This window comes from Pterocles gutturalis, unplaced genomic scaffold, assembly GCF_000699245.1.
Source record: "Pterocles gutturalis isolate BGI_N339 unplaced genomic scaffold, ASM69924v1 scaffold42760, whole genome shotgun sequence".
NCBI classification, from domain to species: Eukaryota; Metazoa; Chordata; class Aves; order Pterocliformes; family Pteroclidae; genus Pterocles; species Pterocles gutturalis.
In genome coordinates, this window is record NW_010144852.1 from 1 (window position 1) to 20843 (window position 20843).

General features: G+C 36.7%; 1 protein-coding gene across 1 annotated transcript in view; it reads right to left on the bottom strand.

The window, feature by feature from the left end:
* Positions 1-277: 277 nt before the first annotated feature.
* RASGRP1 (RAS guanyl releasing protein 1 (calcium and DAG-regulated)) overlaps positions 278-20843 on the bottom strand; it is a gene marked incomplete at its 3' end in the record, with an annotated part of 37270 nt that continues 16704 nt past the window's right edge. Inside the window, exons 2-15 of the mRNA XM_010085215.1 lie at positions 20427-20532; positions 18248-18310; positions 16300-16431; positions 15050-15203; positions 11638-11811; positions 10764-10880; positions 8569-8844; positions 6254-6334; positions 5510-5614; positions 4369-4478; positions 3655-3799; positions 2920-2956; positions 2150-2284; positions 278-675 (exon numbers count right to left, since the gene is read on the bottom strand). Coding sequence (XP_010083517.1) covers positions 278-675; positions 2150-2284; positions 2920-2956; positions 3655-3799; positions 4369-4478; positions 5510-5614; positions 6254-6334; positions 8569-8844; positions 10764-10880; positions 11638-11811; positions 15050-15203; positions 16300-16431; positions 18248-18310; positions 20427-20532 — 2033 coding nt within the window. The remainder of the gene's footprint in view (positions 676-2149; positions 2285-2919; positions 2957-3654; positions 3800-4368; positions 4479-5509; positions 5615-6253; positions 6335-8568; positions 8845-10763; positions 10881-11637; positions 11812-15049; positions 15204-16299; positions 16432-18247; positions 18311-20426; positions 20533-20843) is intronic.

A 20843-nucleotide genomic window follows, 5' to 3' on the forward strand; every position in this document is an offset into this window, starting at 1 on the left:
TTCCAACCCCAGCCATTCTATGATTCTATCTGTGTAATCACAACAAGGGCTTCAAAATTTATTCCTTAAGCCCTATACTAGTACAAAAATTCATGCTTTAAGTGAAGCATTGCTGGAGTTAAAGTGGCTAAGAATTTATGATGCTGCTCATGGATTGTTCTAGCAATTAATTACACTGGAGTAAGGTGACACCTTCCCACCCAGCCACTCCCCCCCACCCTCCAACCACTTTATGGCACTGTTGCGTAAAACAGAATTTGCGTCATCATGTATGTACCTGCTCAAGTTCCCGGTATGAGGGTTTACAGCTGTGAGGTTCCTCCTTCATTTTCTGGCTGGAGTCCTTGTTCTCCCATTTAACATATGCCTTTCTGCGGCCTAGAATTGGGCTTGGAAATAGGGATGGTGGAGCTGCCTGGAGATGATTTTCTGGCGTCCTATGTTCTTTCTTCTGTGTCTGCCTACGAGATACGTCAGCCAGCAGCACAGAATCAGTCTGTGTACCTTTATGAACCACAGCTGGTTTCAGTCTCACTGAGATTTTCTGAGCTGAGGAACCCATGAGCATAATGGTTCGGTCCTTGCTGTCTTCATGGTGTTCCACTACTTCTCCATTAGGAAATGGGAATGGTCCTTCTTCTTGTCCTGCAGAATATATACATGGTAAGTTGAGTCAAGATCTTATCCCAGGAAAGGAGAAACAGGAGGCACAGTAATCAAACATTATTTTAATAAATAAAAAAAACACACTTTATTGATTTTAGATTCATTGCTCTCTAAAATAGGTGTCACTGGAAGCTTCTCAATGTTGTGTCTCTTGGAACAACTCTTTGCCCTAAGTACCATAAATATGGATCAGTTAGAGGAAAACAGGTCAGCCTGTTTGTGATTGTGTCCCTGAAGGTCAGCCAGAGAAAAACCTCTAGATGGCCAAGAGGTTTTATTATAGACCACTGACCTTAGTAATTGGGCTAGAAGATTAAACCTGAGTGTTAGCTCAGCTTTATCATAACTTGCAGCTGTAAGATACAAGTTATCTCATCCACTTTATAAAGGTGAAGTAATTACATTTTTAATTTTATACTGCTTTTATATAGGTCATCCTATAAAAGAAAACAAAACAAGACTATGTTCAAACACAAGAGGGGAAAGAACAAAGTCAGTCCAGTAGCTGCTGCAGGCTCTGGAGAATTAAATAAGGATATGGATGAACAGATGAGGCCTTTAGCCTAGGTGTGAATTCTCATTCTTCAACATGGCGTAGCATTGAGAGCTACCACGTTCTGGCCCACTGGGTGATGATGGGGCAACATGCTACTGTTCAATCTTTCTACAATCATGACATCCCACGAGGAGGTTATTATACAGTGCTGCAGCTATGGCAGGTGCAATCACAGTGAATATGGAGAGAGTGGGAACATCAAAATCAAAAGAAAAACAAATCAAAAGTAGCCTGAGGCCTTATTCAAGGACAACACTTCCTTCTTTGGAGGCCTACATGTTAATACACAATATGAGAAGTTGCTACAGCTTGTCTGATGTAAGGAGAAAAGAACATAGATTTTTCATTTCTGATTGAATGAAAGATGGACAGATGAAGAGCTGTATATTCAGCTACTGAAATGAAAAAAATAAACACAATTAGCTCTTGGTTTTCCTAGCATGGAGATACATAAGTAAACTGACTTTATAAACTCCACGTTGAAATCTGAGAAATAATTGTAACAGTGCAGTAGTCACTTAATGTGACAACAGTGGTAAAAGCTGGAGTGTGCCAAGACCTAATTGTGACAAAGTGAGAGCATTAAGGGAACCTGTCAGCTCTTCTTTTCATGGCATTTAGTTCTCATGAGTGTCTGTCAGAAGATTTCCTCAATTTTTGTGGAATTTGTGCACCACACTGTGTAGGGTGACAAGAGATCTCCCAGAAAGGGAGTCCTTATTTATTCAGACTAGAACCAGAACGGTTACTTGGTACAGGCTGACTTAATGCCTGGTTTTAGTTTAGATGTTGATAGAACACTGCAGTTAACTAACAAAACCTAAAATGATGCTGTACAACTCAGCTTTAAAAAGAAAAAGGAGCAAAGGAAAGATTATCTAGATCTTTTGATTTTTTAATGTGAGCTTTTCTCACCATGGAATTGCTCTTTGACTCCTACTGGGCAAAGGCTTGAAGCAAAAGCAGATGTTGGGCTGCTGTCTGCAACTGAAGTTTTGGGTCTTCTCTTGCACTCTATCACAACCAAGTCTTTGCATTGCTTGTGACAGTTCATTCCACAGTCTGTAAACAAAACAAAGTTTACATGATTCGGTGGCTCTGCTAAGCATCTAAGATCAGCTCTCCACACTGTGTTGCCTCCCCAGGAAGCAAGAAAACTTCGGTGTTCTCCACATGCATTACCTGTAATAACACACATCTGGTAAACAGACCAATGACATCCCTTTGCTATATATGCTTAAAACTCCTTTTCATTGTGAAAAATTAAAAATAGCAATCTTCAGTCGCAACAGCAGTCTGACTGTAGGAGTTGCAGAGAAAGCAGATACCTGTATGAGGAAGAAAACTCTGCAAAATACATGTTGTGAATGTGCTGCACAGTTTTCACAAAGTGTTGGTGTTTGCGCCCATTGGGATAGAAGGATCTGTTCCCAAACCCTCTGAATTCAGTGATGTTGTGCAAAGGGTTAGAGCTATCAGTTACGAGTTTCTTCATCTTTGCATTTCTTCTGAACCATCTGTCTGACACACATTAATCTGTCGTCTTCTGCTCCCTGAGAGGTCAGATTAAATAGATCAAACAGATCTCACACAGATCCAAGATCCATAGACATAGCAATGGATCTCAGGATGATCAGGTTTTTTGGTCATTGACCGTCAATTACAGATTGAAATCAATGAAGTGTAAAGTGCCTTACCTTTGCATCTGTATCCTTGTTTAATGACTCCCCATAGCTGAAATTCAAACAGAAAGAAAGACTATGTATTAATATATTTCTCCGCACATTTGACACCTCCAGATATAAAAATCCACTAAAAGCTCCACTCATTTCTAAGATGTGAGTACCTGCAGAATATCTGTAGTGCCAAGGTCAAAATATGAACAGTTTACCTTGTTACCATAAGGTAAACAGAATATTTTGTGTGTTCCTCAATCACAACAAAATACCTTGAGCTAGTCTCTCACAAATACATCAGCAGAGCTGACAGCCCCAAAGAAGCTGTGGAGCTGGAGTAGATGGAGAATTCTATCTCAGCACCCTTGTTTGATCCCAGCTACACTGGGGATTGGTAGCACACTTTTAGTAAGTCTTTCCGTGCCATAGGCAGGGGGCATGTCATGTCTGTACCAGGACAGGAGTTCTAACAGCCCCATGGTGTGGAAGGCTGTGGATTTGGAAGTCTTGCCTGAGACTGTTTGGTGACAAAACTGAAGACCACAAGATAGGAGCTATGTTTAAACAGATAATAGTACTGCCAAGAGGGGTGTACAGGGTACCTTACACAGCTACACGCGCAGAAGCCTGGTGTTCTGTATAGCTTCACTGGTGTTTTATATAGATCAATTTCTTTATATGACACATGGTGATTATGAGATAAAAAAGGCATTATTCCAAACAACATTAACATAATATACTAAAAAGTAAGCTTACAAATCCAGCACAGTTGTCGCAGAAAGTAGGCCTTAAGTAAGTGGTCTCTTGGAAGTTGTGAGCAAAGCCAAGTCCTAATTTGGAATAGATTGAGCTAGCCCTCATAAAGTAAGCTGTTATTTCATCCCTGCTAATCAGACCTTCCCTGAAAATAAATAAGAAAAGTTGTTTGTGAGACATATGTTTTCTTAAAAGCATAAGGAGAACTGAACATAACTTTCTTCACAATTTATAACGGCAACAGTTTCATGGACCAAAAACTACAGTGATTTCAGTAATCTTGTCAACTGCTCCAAAGTCTACAGAAGCTTATCTACACACTGAAAATGCAGCCTGTAAACGAAATACCTGCATATGTGATATAACCTCAAAACTACTTCATAGAAAACCTCTGAATAATAACTATTGTATTTTTTCATACTTTAGTATGTTAAGAAAAATGTTCTTAATTTGGACAAAATATATATTTCACAATTCTCTATTTTTGAGGAACAGGTTTACCTTGGGAAAGTTCTTTAGTAGTATACACTGAATATCATTCAAAAAAGTATTTATTTATTTTTCTATTGTTTTGTTCTTCCTCCTACAGTTAACCTCCTCAGTCTGGTTACCACTGCTGTAAGCTCATGAAGATGTAATTCACAAAACATTAAAGGCCAAAAACCCTTCCCAAAACAGATGCTACAAAGTTGATAAGCAGAACTAGGTACTCACGAGTCCTTAGCCATTACACAAAATGAGAATGGAAAACTGGCAGCTATCTTTTCAAATTCTTCCTGGGAAATGTATCCATCCTGATCATGGTCATAATTTTTGAAGACAGACTGTGCAAGATAATAGTAGAATAGTTTATAATGAGGATGGGCTGAATTGCCTCTTTAGAAAGTCTCCACAGTATTTATAGATTTCCTCTCCCACTTTCTCCCAGTATATGAAACAGTGCAACAATCTAACTGCTTTTTTTGCTTGAGAGTAAAGAAGCTTTATAATTTCCTGACTTGTAGCAAAATGTAAGTCAACATAGGCTGGACTAAATGCTTCACTACGCAATGTCAGCTCTTTTTTAGTTTTGCTTTAAGATCATTATGTCAAGGCCCACATACACAACTTGTACTCATGCTCTCAGTTGGTGCTCTCTCTGTAGCCAAATCAGTGTAGCTGCCGAGCTTATTTCATCAGGTCAGTGTTTTGTGAAAAGTAGTTATATGCCAGAATTGTCATGCAGATGCCTATTTCCACTTGTGGAACAACATTGCTTTTTGTCTCTGGCCCTAAGGCAAGGAGCATGCCTAGGCCAAATTTAGAAATACATTCCAAACCAGCATGTATCAAAGCATACCTACCGATATTAGAAGCGTTTAGAAGGAAAAGAGGTGAAGCAGAGTGCAAAGACAAACTCTTTACCTCTCTCTCCGTCAGTTTCGGAATCAATTACCTAAGCTTATTTAATGGTTTCCCCTAAAGCAAGTGACCCAAAAGAGAGGGAAAAAGCAACGGCTGCTACTAACAAAGTCATTGAGAGGCCCAGTTTCAGACTCCACCAGTAGCATCATGTTGGAGTCCCTGGTAGAAATGGACTCCCTGGCTCCTTGGAAGGATGACTCTGGAAGCATACAAGCCAGCATTGACACTCCCCACTGGCTCCTTAGCCATGTAAGGCATTTCCTTCCATGCCTCACAGGCCGCTGCTGCTATTTACAGCTAGGCAGAAATTTCTATTAGTGAGGACAGAAGTGCTTACAAACTAAGCACAGCTTTCAATGTGTCCAGTATTCTTTCTCTTCTTTGTATCTTCCCATACCTAGAGATGAAGGCTACGGCTGACATGTAAGGTAAATGGGCCAACCATACTTACATCTACCATCCTCTGAACGTGTTTGCTGATGGTTTTTGGATCAGGTTTTGGGGCGACTCCTGAGGCCCAGTCTGCAACTACTGGTGGTCTGGAAGGTGTCAAAGGCTAGAATAAATTGAATGGAACTTCATTAGTACCACATGGGAAGTTTTTCAGTATTACACTTCTTTCATTTGTGACAATGGACTATGCAATACAGGACTGCAGAAATGACCTCTTGGACCCAACATCATACTTTTGGTAATTGTGGGGTACTTCAGAGGAAGCTCTTCCCTGAACTGTCCAAAACAGTAATTGTTCCTTAAATTGTCACAGTTCTAAATTCACTGTATTTTCCATATTTATAAAACAGGAACAAAACTACAATATAAAACTCATGGGTTTAATCTTTTGAATCCCATAAGAATCCTTAATTTAAAAGCATCAATATCAATGGCTAAGAGTGAGCCTGGTGTCATGTCTCTACACAAGTAACTTAATTTAATTTGTGTTTGTGTTCATATTATAAAACCTGGTATTTTGTCAACTCTCCTATATATTCTAGCTTAGGCTTCATCATCAACCAAACAATTTATGCTTTAACAGATTTTGCTCAGTCTATAAAGCAAAAATGTTTTAAATTTAGTATAAAATAAAATAATAAAGTAAAATTAAATTAAATTAAAGAGTAAAATAAAAGCAAGGGATAAAAGTTATGTTACTCATTAAAAAATCTTTTTGTTAAGAATCTGGAAAGGCCCTTACTGCAGCTCGGTGACTTCGTGGCTCTCGTGCATATGAAAGCTCATAAATTTCATCTTCTGTGTAGTAAAGATCAAGGGACAACTGAAAACAAACAAAAATTAGTTTAATCCCACAACAGTCCCTACTATTTGATGAACCTGTTTCTGCCATGCATTAGTATTTTTTTGGTGGATCACTTTTAATTTACGTTGCACCTAGAAAAAACGCACCTGAGCTGCACAAGTGTACAATTCCAGGCTATTATTGCCATTATTTAGAAATCTAACATTAGGCAGCTACAGCCACGAGTACAGCAAGTGACTACAGGCATAATTAGCAGTCAGTTAATACGTAACCTGAAAAAAACTGTTATTCCCACAATACAGTGGTCTATCATGCAACTGAGCAGAAAAGCACCCTTCCAATGAAACTGTCCATCAACTCAAATTCCCAGAAAACTCTTGTTTAAACATGTCATATACATCCAATGCAGCTGTGACCATGTTGAACTAAGAAGTATATGATGAGGATAAAAGATGGACTTGCATATATTTAGTGAGAACCTTTAGCTGTCAACAGCAGTTATGTAAAGCAAGAAACATTACAGCTGGGTAAATAAAGGAATTTACAAAAATTATCAAATTTATACCTTTGCTTTTGCATGTGTCCTGGAAAATAGTATATTTTATTGACTGGAAACAAATTTCAAGCTAAGACTGAAGACTGGTAACATGACACTTTTTGAATATTTACATGAAAATATTCGCACTAGACATTGATTGAATAGACACAGTGATTAAACAGAAAAGCCAGACATAAATGTGTTGCAAGCCTCAATCTACGGCCAGTCCAAAATATAAACTTGTTACAGAGTCAGGATCACAGCAGTCATATGTATATAAACTAAGAAACCAAAATATGCTATTTTATACAATGAATAGCCTTACCCAATTGCAGATACACAATAATTTTCTTGTGAACAGCTGCAAGAATTACTGTTGTAGTCATAATACTGAATAATTTTAGATTCTTGGGGAAATCTTAAAGTAGTTTCTGACACTCAAAAACCAAAAGTCCAAATGTTACAATACTTCTATGAATTATTGACTTATGTATGTAACTACTAATACCTCTTGAAACTGATTTGCCTGCTAATGGGAAGGCATGACCGAAGGAAACAGAAGAAGGAGAAACCATCGGAAAAACCAGGGAACAAACAGAAAAATTATGTGGACTGAAACATTAGCAGTTTAAAAGCTCTTGCTTTGAAATGAAGTGTTTCTTATAATTTATATTCTGTCATATATAGCTGCATTAAATTGTAGCCAAAGTTCTACACATTTGTAATAGCCATTTTTATAAAACCTTACTATTAAAAAAAAAAAGGCACAATAATTTGAGACAAAACAACTAAAACATTTATCAGGAAGAAATTCACTACTTTATGGAGCTCTATTTCAGGCCCTGGGCATATGTGCTTAATTTCACACATGAGCACTCCCAGACAGAACAAATAACTTCAAGCACACAAGCATTTTTTATCTATTTTTATCTATTAGCTTTTTGCTGAAACAGGGCTTATAACCAGAAAGTGGAAGCAGCCTATCTAGTTTTTCCAAGCTGATGTACTTGTTAAAGCCAAATAAAACTAAGAAACAAGAAAAGCAGATTGACTATTTTAATAAAAGGTAGTATTTTAACTTACTAGGAGAAACTAAAACTATTGTTGTGACATACGTCCTGGGTAATACCAATTTTCTTAGTAACATGGCACTGACTAGATATGACTGGAAGAGTAATACAACAACTATATTTGACTAACATTTATGTCAGACAGTTTTTTTAGTACCAGAAGAAACTTGACTAGAAATGTGGTATGTTTAACATTACGCATTTTCAGGGACTGAGCTTTTATGTGAAAGTCAGTGTATCCAACACAAGGAAGCTTTGTGCAAAGGCAATCTTCTGCCTCCAAAGTGCATCTAAGGAAGCTTTCTACCTTTCTCCCTACTGAGGCTTCATCAGCAGAGGATTCAGAGTGCTTCATTAGTGAATGTACAGAGAGAATGCACACTACTATACCAAAGCAGAAATAAACATTTCCTTCCCTTACAGAAAATAATGGGAAGCATACTGCTGAACTGGCACCTCTACCCTTGCTGCCAGATAATCGGTATAACTTTTTCTCTTCTTTCATTATTGTATATGTCCTTAAGGAAAAAAGTATCTTACAACATTGTGTATTTATATTTAATGGACTTCTCTACTTAAGTTGTTTGAGAGGTATATGAAATTATTTTTAAAATGGAGGTATTTACCTCATCTAACAGACTTACTGTAAGCAAATGAACAAGGTCCATATTAGCCTCCAGGGGAAGCGGCATTTCCTGGAGTTGTATCAGCTCATTTATGTGGTTATACAGAGAGAACAGTTTGTATATGTTAATTTTTTTATCCTCCAAGTAGTCTGGCATGCCCTCATAAAGTGATATCAAGTCTTTCAGGTGGACTCCAAGGATTGGGATCTTAAAGTTACTGCACTCGTTATAGGCACGTCGGTAACTATCATAATTTCTGTAAGATGAAAGCAGTTCTGTCATTTCATTAAACACCTACAAATAAAAAGAAAACAAAAAATCAAAATTGGTTACTGTTACTGTTTGTTTGGGTCATACAGCACAAGAATTTCCCATGTTATTGTTAAGTGGTTTACTCACAATGACTCTTGAAACAGTTTTTAAAACTTCAGGCTTCAAATTAAATCTAGGTATTCACCTCACCTAATTTAACGACCTATAATATGTAAATATAGATAGTTAATATATAGCCTAATCTATAATGCTGGTCTTCCTACATTCCTATAGTTGGTCAATGAAAAGAAACAGGATCCTCTCAAATGAAGGGGATGTGTATGTAGTTACATGTATGTAGTAAGCACAGCACAAGCTCTCTGACCTTCATAAAAGCAACAACCTTCATAGAATCATGGAATGGCCTGGGTTGAAAAGGACCATAGTGATCATCTAGTTTCAACCCCCCCACCATATGCAGGGCCACCAAGCACTAGACCAGGCTGCTCAGAGCCACATCCAGCCTGGCCTTGAATGCCTCCAGGGATGGGGCATTCACCTTAAAATGTGGGATGCACTTCTCTAGCTTCCAGGTCACCCGCTGGAACTGCTGGAATTGAAAAGTCCTGGCAGAGAAACCCTACGTTGTGCTATGGTCCCATTACAGAACTCCTACTACAGTTCAAGGTGGCACATCTGTGCCTTTAAGAAAACTTTATTTCCATGGAAATGAAGAAGAAACAATGTATTGGACTTGTTGCAAAGGCCAAATGAATCTCAAGTCTAGCATTATTATTTCCCTTGTTTAAAACTATACAGGTACAAAGCCGACTCTAAACATTATAAAATCAATGGACGAATGTTTTCTTGTGGAAGTTCCTAACCCGTTGATTTTTAACCTTCACAAACTGCTTGTTATAGTTAAACTATAAAGTGTGTTCTCAAGTCACTAATTACCAGCCCTTATTTACCTGCTTTCTATTGGCACCTGTATACAATTTCCAGATGCAAAAAGTTATTCAAATGATGGGACACATAATTGCAGTTCACTCCTCGTAATGACAAAATTTGTAAAACAACACATTGCTAAAATAAGCTTGATAACTGGTTTTATAGATCCTGAGAGCTGCAACCATTATCAGTGGGAGGTCAAACGTCTGGTCTATGCTCCAGGTACGCACTGCTCATTTAATCTGATGATACTGTGATCAAAACAGGTTCATTAGATACCTATATGAAATCTTTCAGGCCCCAAACAGGATAAAATAATACAGCATATTAGTCTTTTAAGAAGTAGTGTCCTAAGAAGCCATTGCATTGCTAAAATATATGCTTTCCTTCAGCTGTAGTAGCCAGAATTTCAGCAAAAAATATATCCATCTGTATTTCACAATAATTTAATTGAAAATTACAACTGATTTCTAACATTCCACTGTGTGTATTATAATGTATATGTATTAGGGCTAAGTTTGTTCAAATCTGAACTAGATAAAATCTGTCAAAAAAAAACGATGAACAAAAAAAGTCCTTTCAATTTTAAACTTGAAGTGCAGAGCTCTGTGCTAGCATTTCATAGACTCAGGACGGTCAGTGTTACTATGGATGACAATAGTTTTGTTCTCAGATGTTCTAGGATCCAGTTCTCTGCTTTCAGGTTTGAATGCTCTTCTGTACTACTGCATATAAATAAAAATGCATCTTGTCACATCTGAGTATTAAAGGAGAAACTTTTGAGAAGTGATACAAATGTTGAAGAAAGGTGGAGTTGGAAGAGTAGGAGTAACTGGCGTTGTAGTGATGTAATGACAAAGAAAAACCCTCTAAAACCAAAGGAAATCTTCATTTTTCTTTTTTTTCTGTCTTTCTCTCCATTTTATCCAAGTAAGTTTGGTTTTTGTGGGTGCAATGAAAAAAAAGTTAAAGGTTATCTTATCCATAAAACTAAGAGGCGCAATACCAACCTTAATTACATCATGAGGAACACACGAGCTTGTTTCCTTGAGTCTGGAAATGGAACTGTGACAGAGACCTCCTATCACTGCCATTAATGTATTGAAATTCTGCAACTGGTGGAGCTTCTGTGGTGACATTTAAAAAATAATAATCAGTATTTAATTATTTAAAGGTTCAAGTTATTCAATATGCACATCCAAACTCTACATTTCCTCTATTGTCTTTCAGTCTTACAAGTTTTGTGCCATTATCCATTTGACTTAATTCATTTTGGTACTAAGTGGGTGTAACATGTACTTATTCTACTGTTATTAAATCAGATATTAATTCTGTGGATACGGTAAGTCTTCGAAGTACTTCCTCAGTACTTCTCCCTCTCCCCACAGTCTACCACAACTAGGAAACACTGCCTATTATCTTGGCTATAGCTGCAGTTGAATTAGTATGCAAAGAATACCAGTAGGACCATAGCTCTGCTTCTATCCAGTAAGGTGTATCTGGTAGAAATGCTTCTAATTATGGCCAAAGGCATGATAGCGGTTTGTGCTTTAGAAAGGTATGCAGTCAGAGCTTAGAATCTCTACCAGCTGATGCAAAAGCACATCTAGTTTTTCAGTGAAAATTTCTTCAGAATGAATATGAGAAAGTAATGGTGTCATGACACAGTAATATCGGAATACTTGGTCTGAAAGCACAGCACATATGGTTGCTGTGTCTATGAACCAGGAGACATGTATGTACACATGCATGCTGTATGTATGAACCAGGAGACCACTGCCAACACTCCCAGCTGACCCCACAATAGTAGCATGGAAAGAGCAACTAAAGGGCTGTATCAGAGAAAGACAAAAAAAAAAAAGCACGTGTCAAAATTTAACTGACCTGTGCAACGTGAATGAACTTGATGAACACTTCAGCCCTAAGCTGTGGCGTTGGTCTGCTGAGAACCATTAGCTGCACCCACTGAGAGATACCATTGCAAAGAGCAATTGATCTTTCCATTGTTGGATTCTCCTTCACATTACTATTCACAATGTAGTTCTGATAATCTGAGAACTTAAAAAAAAAAAAAAAGGCAAATGAAAACTCATCTACAGTTTCATATACCTCATGATCTGTGTGCAGATACAGGTCTGCTTTTCAAATAGCACATGCAAGATATATTTTACACATTAAATATCCACAAGACTGAAATGTCTCCTTTCTCAAAGCTTTGTTCATGTCAAAGCAGAAGGCTTCAACTAATTGAATAAACTGAAAGCATGTTCTCACCATAATTTGTATCAGATCATTTGCATCATTTGTATCTCAGGAGCCTTGGCTCTTATAAACCCCAGGATGAGTCGAACTGAGGCTTTCCTCCCAGCCTCAGTGGCTCCATACATCCATTAAATTGAGGCTTCTACAGGGAAGGATGAGCTGAATGTAAAGTGTTGTCTAGTAACTCAGCAATAGTTTAAGGAAGTTCAAGGAAGTTAAGTATCCCGTTTGTGTAGGCAGGGCACACTGCTGAATTAAGCTATACTAATACAAAAAGCAGGTTCAATGAGATTAACATAAAACTGAGATAAGACCATTAAGAATGAGGGCCACAGATTCCTTGATATTTTTAATATAGCTTGTGAGATTCTCTTATTTAACCAAAGTGATCTAAAATTGTTCAGTAGACACCTGTATGTGATAAATAGGGGTTTTTAAAGCCATTCTTCCCATTAAGATCAAAAAGAAGCAATCATTTTTTTTTTTTTTGCTGATGCAATGTTTATCCATTCTCTTGATTTATCCATTAACAAGAATACACAAGTTGTTACTTTTGATTTATCCATTAACAAAAATACACTACTAACTAATACTAACATCTTACCAAAAACATTCATAGCTGTAATAGACACATATTCCTTTCTTAAGACCACAGGAATATGCTGAATGGCATTGATCCTGAAGAAAAGGTCATAAATTGTCAGACCACTGTTTGTTTCTTGCTCTCCCTCTTTCACTCTCTCTCCACTTTTTAATTTTTTTCCATCCATTTAACAAGAACTACCAACAATTTTAAAAAGCAGATATGACAGCAGACATCTCTGAATTTGTCCTCTTATTAAATTAAAAATGGAAGAAACATTAACAAGTAGAGCTATCTCTAAGATTACATAGTACTTACAATTATTTTTCGAATTTTGAACCCAAGTCAGATTTGGCTGGATCCTGAAATTTAAGTGACTACTCTATAAAGATAGATATTTTTTCAATATCTGACTACGTAATTATGGACTTCATAGCAGTTTCAGTACAATTATGAATCAGTTTGATTAGTTTATAATTTGTTCTCAACAGCCCTCTCCTTCAGAAAAGATTATTTTTAAATGCTGAACAAATTTATATCTAACATACTGCTTAAAGTTTCAAATAATTTTGGTGCAAGAATTAATTAACAAGGTTAGGTGTAACAAGATTGCTAGTGGCAGATATGGTAAAGAAGTCCAGGTACTTAAATAATGCAGGAGTCTGTCTGATATTGCAATGACTAACTTAAGAGCCTTGACAGGAATGGAGAATCCAGGTTTTTACTAAAGAGTGTAGCCTCCCTGTATTTTATAACTATAAATTAAAATGGTTTCCAAACACCAGCATACCTTCAGTCATTACTCTGTGAACACCACTCCCTGCATTTTTCTTTGCTGCAAGATACATGGAGTCTCATGGAAGACTTTGCTGTGTGCTGTATATGTTCAAGGGATCAAGTATTCCTTTCTGACTTTCAAATGACCAAACCTATGAATAGTTATTCCAGTGACTGATAACACAGCAGATCATTTGCAGCCTTTCTCCCAGTATATGCTGCCAGGTTAGAATAACAAAAGGATTCTGCAGCTTAGCATATCATGAACACATTCTGCAAAGAGTTAATGAATGTAGCTATTCATTAATTAATTCATTAATAATTTATTAAATAAAAAATAATATTATTTTCTGATCTGAGGTCTCGGTAAACTCAATTTATACCAAAACATATGCAGGGACCCTGCATATAAAATGTATACAAGTATGTAACTCTATGACACATCTGACACTCTGCAATAATAGTTATGCTCATTAATTATTAATTACTTTATGTCTGCACAGAGCTTGAAAATGTTAAGGGTTATATAAGCTTTGCCTATTATTACTGCCTACAGGCAGCAATCTGTGCATGACTTTGGTTCTGTGACTTTTTGAATTTAACCAAAACATGAAGAGTCATGTACTATCAGCTCAAAATAAAGTTCACTAACACGACTGTGAAATCTTCCACAATCTATTGAGAGCCCCTTTCCTTGCAAGACTTCATCTTCAAACTGTAGTGTTTAAAAAAAAAAAAAGAACAAAAAACAACAAAAACAAAACAAAAAAGCATTACATAACCAAAGCAAACAAAAACCACCTTTGCTTTCACTGTTATCATCACACTGACTTTGCAACCATCTTAGATTTTGGTCTCTAATGTTCACTTTTATTTTCTGTGTGTGAAGTGTATCGGGTTTGAATAGAAGTAATGTAGCAGCATACAAGTGAAGCCAAGGTGCACAGGGAAGTAGCATCTTATCAGCTACCAACATAGCTGGCAAAACAAATCAAATGAAAGAAAACATAAATGAGAGGAATACTTAAGTATTGTTTGTGTACTTGAAAGCTTGTCTAATAAAATATTTTAAACCTCCCTTACATTAAAAAATGGCATTTTCTCAAGTGCTTTCTTATCCCTCGTCTTTATTTTGTTATGCACAAGAAAAAATGGCAAGCAGAGTCCAGTGGACATCTATACAGACAGTCCATTAGTCACTGCAGAAGAATGCTACACTGTTTCCTACAGCCACAGGAGGTAAGCATTCTAAGAGAATATTCCAAGTTTCCTTCATCCCATTTCAGCCTGTTCGCTAATTTGAGTCAAAGGAGGCTGCTTGTTCCTGTGCCCAATGACACCACTTGTTCTAACAAAAAGAGATTATTTGGAAAAAGATGAAATGGTTTACTCCTCTTCCTTCCAACTGACCTTGCCCCAACTCTGTTCCACAGTTGCTTAAAAGGTTCACTCTCCCTCTCTCAATTGACTACAGCGAAAGGGCATGTACTGAGAATAAGCACCACTGGCCACCTTCAACACTAATAAAACAAAAAGAGTCTGGACACAGACTCAGCTTGTCCAACAGCTTGCATTGCAGGGTTAATCTTGTGATGCTAACCCTCTCCCATCTTTTCTATGTCCTTCCCATTTTTGTTTAAAACAAACAAACAAACAAACACACACATCACTTACTGATATTCTTCTGAAAGACTTAAATTCAAGATAGGTAAGGTGGTCTGACAGCTCCTCTGGCTCAAGGTGATCAAAAAGAAGCGAGACTTTCCGTTTCTTGCTGCTGTTGGCCTTTACACGCTGTGTCAGCTTTCTAGACCAATCCCTAGAATTTCTTTTAGACAAATTTTAAAACAGAATTATCCTGAGTTATTTTCTGAAGAGCAAATTTTTCCTCCCTCCCTAACACAAAAGTAACATTGTTTTCATGTCTTACTGCAATAAAAAGTGAATTATTTGAATTTCTAAATAGCAAGCTCCTTTCACGTACTAGAGATTGTATGACAAAACATTATTGTTTGTCTTTATTATACTGATGTAGCATGTAAGTACAACTATATTACTAGACAGCATGAGATTTATATTGCACTTCCAGAATTGCTGTCCATAATTTTGTCCTCGCAGAACACATCCAGTGCTCCTCCACGTAATAATTCTTACAGATTTCCTTGACCAGCCTCTGAATATGAACTGTCCTCTTATGCTATCCACTCATGAAGTAATTAAATTTAAATGGATTTGAAAAACTAAATATCCTCTTTCATAACTAGGTAAAAAACATTTGCCAAATTCTGCTCTGCTTTTGCCTGTGCGTTTCCAATGAAAGTATGAATTGACACTGCTATACAGTTCTACAGAACTATCTTACTCTCGTATAACAAGGAAGGTTCTCTTCTCAAGGAAGAACTACATGATGTACAGCTGTAGGATTTATTCTTGAACAGGACAAGTAATTTTATAACTAAAATCACATAAAATAGTATCAAGAGTTTGACAATGTAGTATACCTTCTCACTTACCTTTGGTGTTAAAAATATAAACACTCTTTTTTTACCTCATCTGTTACCGAATCAAAATATATTCTCCTTTCTCGTTGACTTCAAGTGATCTTTCAAAACCATCAGACCTCTACAAATTTCTACGTTCCCTGGACAGAGTAAAATTTATCTAGCATAGAGAATCAGCATAAAGACTACACAGCAGTTAAATTCAACCTAAGGTATTCCTGAAAGGCATTCTGTTCCTCTATGTAACATATACTTCATCTATAATGATGTATAAACACTCCTAAGGATAGATAACATATGACTTATTAAAATTAACCCATTATAGAACCATTAACCTGCTATACTGGAGAGACACTACATTTGAAAAAAGGAAATTCAGAGCAAAAGTTTTTTTTCTGAGCATATTGAGACTTTGGCACTCACATTTGAGTTGTGTCAATTAGACGACAGTGTAACTCCTCACCATTAGCTTTAACCAGTTCTTGAAATTCCTCCATAGTTGTGGACAGTTTAGAATCCATTTTGAACATAACCCAGAACTCCGTAATCCAATACCTATTGCACATCAAAAATACAGAAACACAAAAACATTAATTAAGACTGAAATTCAGATATTTGCTCCTGTTTGAGTTGTATTTCTTCTTGATCAAATTCAGGGTATAGATTTTGCTTTAAGATGCTTTTGCTAGGCTACCTTGATTTTATCAAAATTCAAAATTTCAAGATTAAAAATTAATTAGAAACTACTTGGCTTAATGCTATATAGAACTATACTACATATATGTTTGCAATAGTCTGTATTATATTTTCTAGTTTCACATGAAATCTAGATAATATGTATGCTGATTTTTTTCTTCATGAACGTCTAGATAATTTTATATATTCCTTTAAAACTTGAAATGATTTTGTCTGGACATCAAAAAAATGCACTATGCTAGTCAGAATTTTATCTATTAACTGAGGAAAAATTTACTAATTAAGTATATTCAGTAGTTTACAGGTGATTCAGTCTCACATGCACAAAAGATTTTCAGAGAACTACACTTTTCTGTGTTGGGCATTCAAATTGTTTCAGCCATAGATTTTATATTTCAATGCCTATATGTGACTTGTCACCCACTGTGGTGGGTTGACCCTGGCCAGCAATTAAGTACCCACCCAGATGCTCACTCACTCCTCCCCCCCCAGCAGTAGAATGGGGGAGAGAATAAGAAGGGCAGAAGTGAGAACAATGTGTACGTCAAGATAAAGACAGTTTAATAAATGAACGAAAGAAAAAAGCCAACCAACCAAGCAATTGAAAAGCAATCGCTCACCATCTCCCACAAGATGCCCAGCCAGTATCTGAGCAACAGCTACTTTGGAATGGTTACCCCCTGAGTTTTTATTACTGAGCATGATGCTGTATAGCATGGAACACGCCTTTGGTCAATTCAGGTCAGCTGTCGCAACTGTGTCCCCTTCCAAGTTCAAGCTCTCCCCTAGCTTACACTCTGGGGGGGAGGGGGGGTGGAGCAGAGTGAGAAACAGAAAGTCTTGATGCTGTGCAATCACTGTTCAGCAATAGCTAAAACAGCGTGTTTTACTCACAGATGAAAAGCCCAGCATCACAGGGGCTGCTATGAAGAAAGTTAACTCCATCACAGCCAGACCCAGCACACCTCTGCATGTAAAAATCCATACTTGTTGGAAAAATGGAAACGCTTATGGATGCACGCATGTATGAATTTGTCTAGAAGCAAAAATGTTCCCAGATCACATACAATATCAAAGTATTCTGACCTAACCAGCAATCCCCTTTGAGACAATATCATCACCATTTAAAACAAATTTTACTTTTCCTAACTGTTACTACTTGTTTCCCATTTTGTGTAAAAAAGATATCATATGCTAATCTATTATCAGAGTTACATCTTTCTTTCCTCTTCTGTTTTCTCTGAATGGACATATCAACCTTTACTATACTTAATTAAAAAAAAAAAGTGATACATTGCAAGTAAGTAGAATTACTAAGCAGACTTACCTACCGAATGCAATAGAGTTTTGCTTAATATAAAAATAGCTACAATATCCCACCTCATTTTTAAATAGACCTATATAAAAATGTTAGACACAAGGTTACCAATTCCTGAGCACTGTCAATTTTCACTGATGTTTAAGACACAGATTGATACAGACTCAGTTCAAAACTGTGACCCAACACATGCCCTGACTTCAATGGATCTGCACAAAGCCCATGGGGCCTTTTTGTGCCAAGTTGCTAAAGTGAACCTTGAAAAGCTGAAGCAGCAGCTTAAGATATGCAAAAGCATTCTTATGTATGGCACATGGATAGCTGCCGACCAATAGCTACTAGCAAGAATATTCTTACCTCACAAAATAGCATATCTTTACACACAGCATGGAAGATTTATTTTCTAAAGCATTAAGATAGGTCGAAAACTGTTAAGGAAAACCACATCCATTCACATTTGATATGAAATGTAACATCCTGGATACTTCCCTACCTGTAAGCAAGAAGAATCATTCTACTGACGGCATATAATATCAGATTAGGGTTTTACACAAGTGTATACAAAGTATATTGCAAGATCATTATCAAAAGGTTATTGTAAATATAAGTACTATCAGTAATACTGATGTAGCCACCCAAGTACTGAGTAGTGTTAAGTAGTGAAATGATTCTGCTTTCTACATGTGTTTCTTGCCAACATGCCTCACAATTTCTAATAAAACTCATGCACTTGCACGTCTCAACAAAATTTTAAACAGTAATACTAAATTTAACAATTATTGCACTTATGAAGAAATTATTTTCAGTTAATTATGATTCAACGGAGCTTTTCCAAAATAGATGCTGTTTTCCTTTAAACATAACCAGTGGTATGCAACGGTCAAGAAAAATGTGAAATGCCTCTCCTTGCTAACCTCATCTTTCTAACTATGCAACAGTTTGCATTTGACTTGCTGTGATAACTGGAAACACACATATTTTTGGTCTGATAGCTTTATAAAACATATTTTGATATTGTAGCCAATGTCTTTTGAAAACATGGAAAAATCCATTTGGAAAAATGTATCACTTGATTCTTCTGCTGCAGATTACACACCTATTTTCAGTACTAAAAAACACAGTTTAATGAAAATACCTTGTGGATCATCCCACAATCGGATTGAAATTAACTGCAGCCTAAATCTACCAGAACAGAAAGGATATACCATCCACAATTTAAGCACCCACATTAAGTGCTTAAATTAGGCCGACTATAGAAATAGTGACTTCTGAATAAGTTCCTATGTATTTTGAAGGCCCCCAACTGAATGTCTGAAGTTAGATGACTTACAAATCATCTGTAACCATCTAAAATCACTCATGTAATTTAGGGGATGGAAAGTGGTGAAACTGGGACATTTGCAAGATTTTTCAAAATACAAGAGCCTTGACTATCTAATCCATTCCAAACTGTCTATACAGTCATATATATACTCTATACAGAGTCCAAAACCAAGCTTGTAAAATATGCAAGCCTGATAAAAGCTTGAATCACTTCTCTGGCTGTAGAAAATATTACTTCTCAGAAACCTGCACGTAATTACTTCCGTTTTCAAAGAGCGCATGAGCTTAAGTTAAACGCAACACTACACCACAGCTGCAGCTTAGCACACTTCTCTGTCACTCGTTAGAGAAGCAGCGAGATGGTCAGAACGCAACACTACAGTAGAGCTCTGTTGTAAATGATGCTGCTTTTAAAAGTCAGTAAGATACAGAGTTTGGGGAAAAAAAGGATTATCTAAATTAAATTGTACCAAAATTGGCTGGAGATTCTTAGCATATCAACTCTGCTTCCTGTACTGTGCTCAGCTAATTAGGAGTAAACATTCTGTAAAGCTAAGTAGTCAGGAAATACATTCCACAATTAAAAAATCCTAAGAAAGACTAGTATTGCCAATATGATCCAGTAGCTTCATTGTGAAAAATCTAATGAGCCAGAAACACACGTGTATGAGTCCAGGCAGTCACATCAAAATGGGAATGAATAAGAAGGAAAAGCTTATGATTTATTTCAGTGCATTGTAATTTTGAGCGTGCAAGTGAGAAATAATATTTGTTGAAAATTTTCATCTCCAGATGATACAATCAGAGCATTTTCAAAAATTACACTTTCGTTCTTTGGTCTTCTACTTGTATAGAGGACAGAAAGAGAGAGAGAGAGACCTGAAACTTCAGCTTCACACTACCTAACTAAGATGCCAACACCTGCTAGATACTCCCTCCATGGCCAATGGAGGGTGATTTATCCTACTTAAAATCTGAATTGGAGTTTCATCTTCTTCTCTGTGGATGATAAGCTAAACCAACCAAACAAAACACCCCAACCCTACACCGAACAAAAACACACTATACAACCGAAAAGTGTAAAGAGTAAGCATACTGTTTAATTAGTGGAACAGTAATACACCCATAGATTAAATACGCTCTACTTACCCATTTCAAAGTTGTCAAGTTATCTAATATTACCTTAACAGCAGGTGAATATTACAAAGGATATAGATCAATGAGTTTCTGGAGCATGTCTGCAGATGAAATGACAAACTGATGCATGGCCAGAATTATCTTTAGCAGCTGGTTGTTTTGATATGCGTTTCCTTCTAGATCTGAAAAAAAAGGAGGAGTATTCATATTGAAATCTTGGTGGACCTTGGTAAACAACTTGCAAGAGGCTTTTTCAGAATACTATTTCTAATCAAGCCTGTTCATGTACACTACTTCATAGACAGCAGTAACTTACTAACTTAGGGAGTACATCATTTTTTCAATGAGAGCTGTGTAACAACAATTACATTTCACTACCAGGATTTGGAAGATCCTTGCAAAAAAAAAAAAAAAAAAAAGGCAAGCAAAAAAGCAGCTGTGTCTCAAGAGCACTCAAAATATCCAGATAATTATACATAAAGATCTTCTCTCA